The sequence below is a fragment of the Sarcophilus harrisii genome, chromosome 4, assembly GCF_902635505.1.
Source record: "Sarcophilus harrisii chromosome 4, mSarHar1.11, whole genome shotgun sequence".
NCBI classification, from domain to species: Eukaryota; Metazoa; Chordata; class Mammalia; order Dasyuromorphia; family Dasyuridae; genus Sarcophilus; species Sarcophilus harrisii.
Genome location: NC_045429.1, coordinates 434,959,023 through 434,968,363, shown reverse-complemented (window position 1 = coordinate 434,968,363; position 9,341 = coordinate 434,959,023). Strand labels below are relative to the sequence as shown.

General features: G+C 54.2%; 2 protein-coding genes across 2 annotated transcripts; one reads left to right on the top strand and one right to left on the bottom strand.

The window, feature by feature from the left end:
* On the top strand, positions 1-2,823 carry SEBOX (SEBOX homeobox). Its single transcript, XM_031967672.1, has 3 exons — positions 1-427; positions 1,054-1,214; positions 1,394-2,823. Exons 1-3 carry the CDS (start codon positions 346-348, stop codon positions 1,763-1,765), a joined length of 615 nt encoding a protein of 204 aa, XP_031823532.1. The 5' UTR covers positions 1-345; the 3' UTR covers positions 1,766-2,823.
* A 706-nt stretch (positions 2,824-3,529) lies between these two features.
* TMEM199 (transmembrane protein 199) lies at positions 3,530-9,323 on the bottom strand. The gene is made up of 6 exons (XM_031967671.1): positions 9,059-9,323; positions 8,519-8,592; positions 7,508-7,597; positions 6,428-6,470; positions 6,098-6,210; positions 3,530-5,250 (listed from the first exon to the last, which is right to left on the bottom strand). The coding sequence occupies exons 1-6, from the start codon at positions 9,267-9,269 to the stop codon at positions 5,155-5,157; spliced, it is 627 nt and encodes a 208-aa protein (XP_031823531.1). The 5' UTR covers positions 9,270-9,323; the 3' UTR covers positions 3,530-5,154.
* Positions 9,324-9,341: the final 18 nt, after the last annotated feature.

The window sequence follows — 9,341 nt, the reverse complement described above, 5'->3', positions numbered from 1 at the left end:
GAGGGAGAGGGAGTCCCCCTTCCTCTAAACTCCTCCATCACTTCCAACCACCCCCAAACCCCCGGGCCCCTCGTCTCCTCTGTGCTCCAGCCTTCAGACTCAGACTCCTGGGGTCTCCCACCCACCAGAGATCTTTGCCTCTCAGCAAAGGGCCAGAGCTGCAGAGGATCCCAGACACTGTCAGAGGCGGGGCAGGGCTTGGCCGAGCAGCATAAAAGCCAAGGTGGGGGGAGGACATAGCTCAGTTGTCCGGGGCTAAGAGCCAGTGGAGGAGGAACCTCTGGGATCTCTGCTGGGTCAGGGGAAGATAAGACCTTCCCAAAAGCTCAGGGCAGACCCTCGGTCATGGCCAGACTCCTCCGCTCAATGCTCGACTCCCCAGCAGGAGAAACAATCTCTCGTCCTCCAATGGATACCTCAGAGGCAGGTGGGGCTGATGGGGAGCAGAAAGGAGAGGGAAGTTGGTAGAGATTGGGGTGTATGGGGACAAGGTGGGGGTAGGAGGGGAAGAAGAGGAAAGGCAGAAAAAATAACTTTTTGTGGATAAATTAAGGAGGGAGCCAGAGAAGACTGAATATAGATTGGGAGGGATGATGAGGATTTGGGAGAATTGGGAAAGGATGGAGCGGTTCAAGGAAATGGAAAAGGGGAGTTGAGTGATTGAAGAGTAAATGGGGAGAGGTTGACAGGTTGGATAGAAAGAACGGGGAGATTTGGGCTTGAAGAGGAAAGATGGAGAGAGATTTGCATGGGAGGGTGGCAGGGAGATTGTGAGGTTGGAAGGAATGGGAGTGGGACATCAGGAGGGGTTCAAAGGGGAAAGATGAAAGGAGATGGGTGTTGAAAAAGGAAGTGAGAGTTTGGATGGTTGGAGAGGAACGATAGGGGAGAAAGCTGGAGGAAGCATTGGGAGAATTTAGGGGTGAGTTTCAAGATTAAGAGGAAAATTAGGGGAAGGGGGAAGAGAGAAAAGGGGAGTGGAGGCGAGGGAGCCAGTTTGGAGGTGAATGAGCAGCAGCCCTAGTTTTTACCCTAATGCTATTTTCTTTCCAGGGCGGGCTCCGGTGCCGGGCACCCGACGTCGGAAACGCACTACATTCAGCAGGGGGCAGCTGCTAGAGCTGGAGAGGGTGTTTGCTGCCCGGCCCTACCCAGACATTGGCACCCGAGAGCGGCTGGCCCGGCTCACGCGGCTTCCTGAGGCCAAAATCCAGGTGAAGCTGCCTCTCCTGCCCTTTCTGCCTGCCCTCCTCCCGCCTCCTTTCAAGAGCTGGGAAGCAGGACTCCGGGCTCCCAGCCACTGGGCCCTCAGACTCTGCTTTGTGGGGTTTATTCCCTTTCTTTCTGCAAGTGGAGTTAGAAGCTGGAACTGATTCTCCTTCCTCCTTCCCAGGTTTGGTTTCAGAACCGCCGGGCTCGAAGAATCAAGAGTAGAAAGCCTGAAGGACTGAGCTCCTGGACCAAGGAGTCCCGGGGAGCTCTGCCTCCGGCCAGTAATCCTCTGCGCCCCCAGGACCCTGAGAGCTGGGGACACTCCTCTCCGCGGGACAGGGAGCCCAACTGTCCCTCATCTGGTCTGGCCCCAGGACACAGTGCTATGAGGGCCAAGGTACTGGGCCCTGGCGGGGCAGGCCCCCCAGGTGGGACGCCCAAGCCTCCAGGGCCACTCAGCCGCTGGGAGCGGGCTGCCAGCCAGACCTCTCTTGGCAGCCTCTCCGACCTCATCTATAACGCGGCCATTGTCGCCAACTTGGATGATGCCTAACTGGGATGTGGGCACCTTTCCTCTTCTCTCTCCCTGGGAGGAACTCTTTTTCCCTCCACTCTGCGGGAGCTGTCCATGTCAGTAGCCAATCCCTGCTCGACCCCCTGCCCTACAAAAGAGTTACTTGAGAGGGCAAAGTCTGACTTGGGTTTCTTTTCTCCTTTTCCCATCCCCTCCAAGATCCAGTAGGGAGAGCTGGGCAAAGTATATATGGGGGAGGTCCAGGGAGTCACCTAAAGGTGCCTATAAGGGTAGAGCTGGGGCTAATCCCTCAAGGGGGGAACATCCTTGGAACACAGACCTGTGACACTGACCCTCCCGATCACCCAGGGACCTCAGCAGCTCTAGCCCAATCCATGCACCAAAGGAGTCCCCAGCACCATGTACGACAAACATCGAATGCCCGTTGCTCCCTGCAGCGGGACAACTGTTGGTGAGAGATCCCTCTGGGAGGGATTGGGGGAGGAGGGGGCCCTTTGGGATGACAATTCCATGCCCAGGCCAGGCTAACCCCCTTTGCTTACTCCCCACCCCCATCCAGTTACATTTGCTCTCTCTGAAGGCAGATGTCCACTTCCCTCTCACCCCCTCCCCGACATTACTTAATTAAAATCCAAATGTAAGCAGAGAGAGCTGGGCAATTAGAATGCTCTCCCCATCTCTCCGCTTCCCAGCTGCTGCTGACAGCAGCTGGTCCATGGATGCTGTGGTCCAGCTCACAGAGGGTTAACCTCCCCTTCCTACATCCCTATCCTGACCCTCCAGCCCCCCTGGACAAATTAATCTAGACCATGGCACTTCTGGGACCAGAGGGAGAAAATATCATTTTTTCCCCGCAGAGGGAATATTATTAAAGTAATAAAGAGAAATCCAGGGCTGAGCTTATCAGGATTTGAATTACAAGTGCTCTGAGCCGGGCTCCAAGGCCCACCTGACACCAGCTAGAGGATCCTATATACCAGGGGGCATGGGAAAGGGAGGGCAGTGTGCTTCAGCCCATCCATCATCTGTAATACCAACTAATCTCCCAAATAAAACCAAACTCCCCCCTACCTTAATCTGGAGCTGTTTTGCAAATGAGTGGCTGGGGGGTGGTGTGGTTGGTGGGGATGGGGCCTCCCGGGAGTTTGTTCCATTGCTTAATCCCTTAATAGGGCCAGGTTACAACACAGATCCCTTAATATTAGAAGGGACTTGGGAGGATGTTTAATCAGAGAGGTCAGGCCTCTGCTGGGTGGGTCTGAAGAAAAGCAGGGATGTCTTTTCCCATTATCACCTTCTCAAGTCCTTGTGATCCCCAAGGACACCCCACAGGGAGGCACATACTAGCTGCCTTGGCTTCTTTCCACTGAAGCCAAAGGAAGTACCTTCCTCTGATCTCCTTCCCCTGGAGATCTTGGACGATCACAGGCCCACCGGTGCTGGCATCTGACCTCCCTCCTCTCCTTGGGGGGAAGCATATTCCCTGTGAAAATCAGAACCCCTTTCCCTTCCCAAAAGGTGGTGGAGGTGGGGACAGTGATTCAGTTTAGAGATGCCATGCTGGGAATGGGAGGGAAGAGGAATTAATTTAGAAACGAAGGTGAGGGTGCAAAAGCTATGGCTGTTAGGTAGCCCAAGGATAAAGTCATGTCAAGCAGACCAGGAACGGAGGCTGGAGGATCTCTCCCCTCACAGCGCCCTGGATGACCTCAGGACACTGGGGGTGCTCAGTGATAAAACAATCCTCTGGGAACGTGAGCTCAAATGAGCTAAACATCCAAACATCTTTGGACAGTTTTTATTTAAACATTTAAACTTTTAACAGGTTATATAAACCCTAACGCAACATGACAAAACAAACTGAAGACAGCATTTAAGGACAGAAATTTCTTCTTTGAGCTCAACTCTGAGTGCAGCAGAACAGTTAATGCTTTCTTATTGGTGGGAGCTTTCTAGGTAACAGAGTAAGAAAAATGAATCTTTGAGAATAGTCTTTGTATATACACACGTAAGTATATATATACACACACATATACACCATTTCTCATTCATTAAGTGACCACAAAGGCTACATTACACACAGCATACACAAAACCTGAAGATGTTCTCTTTGACACTTGTGCCAAGAACCACAATGCAATGCAAAAATCTTGCAATAAAAACCAAAGTTTATGAAAAAATGGCATGAAGGACAACACTCAAAAACTTCCCAGTCAGACACACAGACACACAGACACATACAAAGATAGGAATCTAATAAAAATGGTTAAGAAATACATTAAATACTACAATAAATAGCAGTGACACTTGCAGATCCCATGGAGCCCAGGCTGGCAGAGTCCAGTTGCTTCTGGGGTTTCAGTGGATGGAAACTCTCGGGGTGGGGGTGGACCTTGCCCAGAGAGGAAGATGGGGGAAGAGGTAGAGAGAGCAGCCCTCCTCAGCCTATAGCTCCCCCTGCACCATAAGATATAGGGCACTTCACCTTGAGAAAGGCCTGAAGTTTGCCTGAGGAAGAAGGTGGTGGAAGGGTGGATGCTTTTGAGTTAAGCCGAAGAGGCACAGTTTTCTGTCAAGTTAACTGGTACAAAAGCAAACACAAAATCTATGCTGGGCTCAAACTGTTCCTGAATGTATCCATCATAGTGGGATATTCACATTTTTCAAAACAAGCATCCAAGCACAAGTGGCTGTGTTCAGACTGGAGAAGATTCCCAGAAGCGATTTTCTCTGAACACAAGAGGAGCCAGAGCAGGAAATTCTCAAGTGAAAAATGAACACACAGGTTTTGCCTCCACTTCCCCCCACCCCCCCACTCCCCTTGGAAGCAGAAGACACAGTGCTTTGAAGGCAGGAAGCCTCAAAGACACCGAAGGCAGGGAAACGGATACAGACCCACAAAGTGGGTGAGAGGAAGGACCAGAAGAAATCTGAAGGTCAATATAAAGGCAGAAACTAAAGCCAATTCTTTTTTCTTTTGTTTACCGAGGCAACTGGGATTAAGTGACTTGCCCAGGGTCACACAGCTAGGAAGTCTTAAGTGTCTGAGGTTGGATTTGGATTCAGGTCCTCCTGACTTTAAGGCCAGCCCTCTATTCACTGCACCATCAAACTATTCTGAAAAGCCAATTCTTTTGCAAGGTCCTGGCCAGAGGCTGTGTTGAAGGTTTTCTTGGCCATTCCTCTTCAGTCTGAGCGGGTACCACTTTAGCCCTGCAGTGTGGGGACGTGGGTCCGATTTGGGGATGAGAGCAGCCCAGTCCTCTTCCCTGGACCTTACCACAAGGCCATGGTGCGGAAGAGCTCTGCCCTGCTCTGGGCAGTGGCAGGCAGGCCTGGGGTCCTGAAGTTGGGCTGAGCACAGTCCCCCCGGGGGACCTGCCTGGGATCAGAGTGGCTCTCAGTGGTTACAGCTCACCAAACTCCCCTTCCATGGCTCGCACCATGATATAGAGCTCAGCCAGACCCACCACGGAGGCCACGATCACTGCCGCCAGCACCCTCTGGGAGAGATAACACAGAGTTGTTATGAGCCATAACTGAACTTGAAACAAGGTGTTGTCAGTGGAATTGATAAAGACAATGGTTGTTTAGCACAGTGATTAATCGTTCTCTAGTTCAGTCGTGTATTTAGTACTTAGTATAGTTCTATAAGATTGGCACCTATTCTACAAGATTCACACCTACGATGATATAATTATAATAGAGCCTATAAGCTGGGACAAACTCAGCCAGAGACATTCATTCCATCTCCCACCACCGTGGTGGCTGGCCTGTCCTCCTTCATTTCTCCACCGAGACCAAGGCCCGTCTGAGCCAGAGACAGACTTGGAGGGGACAGAAGACTGGAGGCTGGAGTACAAGCTCTTGGACTGAGGCTGACTTCAAGACAGTGACAGGACCACAGGTGGTGATCCTCCTGACTCCCCCACAGAAACCAAGACACATTCCAGAGAAGCCCAAGAAAGCTGGCCAGGCCCAAGGCAAGGAAATGAGACTGTGAAGGAGATAATAAAGAATTTGGACTTTATCCCTGGCTATTCTCAGGGTGATTACTCTGCTAAAACAAAAGCTGGTCCCAAGACCTTCAGAATACTAACCAGAACATTACACAGGGTGAAGGAGACATTTTCCTCCCTCAGCCCTCCAGAGAGAGCAGCTTTTGGTGCCTTTCTGAGTCTGAGCAGGAGGCCGAGTTTCTCCTGGGATTGCCGCTCGCCCTAACTTTTTATGTGCATGAATACATGTAGTCCACCTGAAGGCTGGGCTATCACCCTCCTCCCACCTTCCAGATATGTCCCCCATGCCCTCAGCCTGCCACACTGCCCCTTCGGCCCGATGCCCACTTACTGCGGTCAATTCGGAGAAGATGTACTGGCTTCCAAGGAAGGTACAGGCAAAAGCTGCTGCCACGGTGACGATGAAGTTGAAGATGGTGATGACCACTGCCTTCACAGACCTCACTGGAAGCCAAAGAGAGAGAGGACAGAAAGGTCGGTGTCACATCCTGGATGATTGCTCTCCTCTTCATTGCAGGAGGCAGGTGTGTACATACAGGCAACACCCCTCCTCCCCCTCTCAGCTCTCCCTCAGAGAGCTCAGGGGATGCTCAGTTGGTACGGGCAGGCTCCTAGGGAGGGGATTCTAGCTTCCTGCCCCGGGCCTTCACAGAGAGCTCACCTTGCCGTCCAAAGTCAGCTAGACTGCCTTCCTGCCTCAGGGCCTGGGGAGAAGAAAAGGCGCTTGGTATGGCACATCAGAGGCACCTCAGGGACAGGACACCTTCACTCTCCTCACTGCCAACTTAAATTTTTTCTACCTAGCCTGACACCTGGGGGTAGATTACAACTCTCCTATCTACCATCCAATCACTGGGTCAGGGTTTGTGGACCAGAACACAACACCCAGCCCTGGTAAACAGCAGGGGGCTCCGTCCCAGATTTTGCCTCCAAAGTCTAAGTGAATTGGACTTCTTTTTCTGTGTGCAGAAGCTGGGGACTTTCTCTAATGAGCCATTACTAAAGTATCAGTTGACTCAGTTACACCATCTTGGACACTTGCCAGCTGAGAGAGCTGTGAGGCAGCTGGGTGAAGGAGAAAGGGCGAGGAGATCTGGATTCTGACCCCCTGCTTTGCTGCTGGCTGAAGAATTGGCCTTTCTGGGCTTTAGCTTCCTCACCCATAAAGTGGGAGTCACGTTAAAGAATTATGGTAAATAGAATGCAAGATCCTTGCAGGCAGATACCCTCTCTTAAAAAAGTCTATTTCCCTAATCAGTCTTCTCATCTGTGAAAGGGAGATAGTACAATGGCATCATTTATTCTCTAACTGCAGAGCCCTCTAGTGGCTAAAACAGATCTCCAGGGGCCAAAAAGAAATTGCCCTCCCTTCCCTTCCCTGTGCCACATTCTTCTACAATGAATCCCCTGGGAACACCGATACACCTATTTCCCTGGCTCCACCCAGCTGGCTTTTGTCCAGTCTGAACCATCAACTTGAGAGATGAATTTTTTAATCCATCCATGAACGTGTCCTGAGTGAAGCTAAAGAACGCCTGTTTGAAGAAGGCAAGACTGAACGCTGAAGTAGTTTTATTTCAGAGCTATGCCTGACTGCTCTCTAAATAAGGTTTAACTGTGTGGTTCTCCTTTCCCATCAGATGAGGAAGTCTCTGGGTGGAGGCAGAAGCCAAGGGCTGCTTCCTCCCTTTTACCATCTCTCCCTTGCACAGAGTGGTGGGTGTGAGCGGTCAGCCCTCACCTGGCAGGACACGTTCCTGGTGATCCTCTTGTACTCCTCGTTGGCCAGCTGCGCTTTGATCCGCTCCAGGCGGGCGACCAGCTCTGGATTCTGGGGAGGACAAAACCGGAGGAGAAACTAGGATGGATTCCCCTTAGCCGCCCAAAGTGTCTTCCAGTTCTCAAGCTAACTCCTGGGCTATAAATGCGATGGTGACTCAGGCTCTCCAAGTCTAGATATTTCTGGGTGTGAAAAGGGGTCAAATTCTGCTTCTTTCCATCTTCTAAAGGCACCCACTAAGAAGCTCATGTGGCTTAAGTGGGGGGGGGGGTGTCTCACCACCTGCATCAGAAAGATTCCAAAGCTCTCAGTTACATCCCCTGGGGGATCTCGCAGCCCAGCTCCTCAATACCCTCAATTACATACCCTGGGGGAGGGTCTCACACCTGGGTCAGAGAGATTCCACAACCCAATTCCCAAAGCTTTCCCTTACACACCCTGGGGGGGAGGAGGGGGTTGTCTCATCACTTGGGCCCCCTCCCCAGTGTCCACAGTTACATACCCTGGGGGGTCTCACTGCCCCCTCCCCCCCTGTTACATACCCTGGGGGGTCTCACTGCCCCTCCCCCCGGTACATACCCTGGGGGGTCTCACTGCCCCCCCCCCCCCTGTTACATACCCTGGGGGGTCTCACTGCCCCCTCCCCCCGTTACATACCCTGGGGGGTCTCACTGCCCCCCCCCCCCCTGTTACATGCCCTGGGGGGTCTCACTGCCCCCTCCCCCCGTTACATACCCTGGGGGGTCTCACTGCCCCCTCCCCCCCTGTTACATACCCTGGGGGGTCTCACTGCCCCCTCCCCCCGTTACATACCCTGGGGGGTCTCACTGCCCCCTCCCCCCCTGTTACATACCCTGGGGGGTCTCACTGCCCCCTCCCCCCGTTACATACCCTGGGGGGTCTCACTGCCCCCTCCCCCCGTTACATACCCTGGGGGGGGGTCTCACTGCCCCCTCCCCCCCTGTTACGCACCCTGGGGGGTCTCACCACCTCCGGCAGATAGATTTCGCTGCCTTCCAGGAGCTCATGGAGGAAGAGGGGGGGGTCTGGGGAAGCAAGGTTAGAGAGTGACCCGTGAGCACGGGGGACCCTCCCGCCCGCCCCGACATCACCCCCTCTCTGAAGGGGAAACGTAAGTGAAAAGTTCGCGCCCAGCTCAGCCTGACGCTCAAAAGAGGCTAGAATCTGACGAAGAGAAGGGCGCTGACTCAGTACTTGGCGGCTGAAGCTTCGCTTCAGGAGGAGTTTCCGCCAGGGGCAGAAAATGCGCAGAGACGCCCGGCGGGAGCGTTACGGGCCGCGCGGCTAAAGTTCGCTGGTTATTTAGCTTAGCGCCCCCACGCCCGGACAAGCCGCGGACTCACGGGAAGGACCCCGGCCCCAGGGAGGGACCCCCCCCCCCCCCCCCCCCCCGGCGCGCTGTTGGGGCGGAAGCGCGCTGGGGCAGACACGGGGCGGGGCCGAGCAGGGCCCCGGGCCCGCCTCCTGCGCGCGGGCGGGGGGGGGGCTCACCCTGCTCCCCGAGGTGCACGCGCAGCTCCCGCAGCAGACGGAAGGGCACCAAGGGCCCGGCGTCGCCGCCCTCGCCCCCGGCGGCCTTCTTCTTGCTCAGGACCGCCTCCAGCCGCGCTCGCAGCGCGCCGGGCAGGCGCGCCGCCCCCAGTTCCCCGCTGGGGCTCAGGGCCCTCCGGAGCCGCTCCCCAGCGCGCACGGAGGACGCCATGTTGGCCCGGGCGGGGTCAGGTGATCGGAGGCGGGGCCGCCTACAATTTCCGGGGAGGCCTGAGCGGCCGCG

Excerpts from the sequence above, each read along its gene's own strand:
- SEBOX (XM_031967672.1), top strand. The coding sequence starts at position 346 with ATGGCCAGACTCCTCCGCTCAATGCTCGACTCCCCAGCAGGAGAAACA. Across the intron at positions 428-1,053 it reads AATGGATACCTCAGAGGCAG|GGCGGGCTCCGGTGCCGGGC; the intron begins GTGGGGCTGATG and ends TTTTCTTTCCAG. Across the intron at positions 1,215-1,393 it reads TTCCTGAGGCCAAAATCCAG|GTTTGGTTTCAGAACCGCCG; the intron begins GTGAAGCTGCCT and ends CCTCCTTCCCAG.
- TMEM199 (XM_031967671.1), bottom strand. The coding sequence starts at position 9,269 with ATGGCGTCCTCCGTGCGCGCTGGGGAGCGGCTCCGGAGGGCCCTGAGC. Across the intron at positions 8,593-9,058 it reads CGTGCACCTCGGGGAGCAGG|ACCCCCCCCTCTTCCTCCAT; the intron begins GTGAGCCCCCCC and ends TTGCTTCCCCAG. Across the intron at positions 6,471-7,507 it reads CCAGGAACGTGTCCTGCCAG|GCCCTGAGGCAGGAAGGCAG; the intron begins GTGAGGGCTGAC and ends TCTTCTCCCCAG.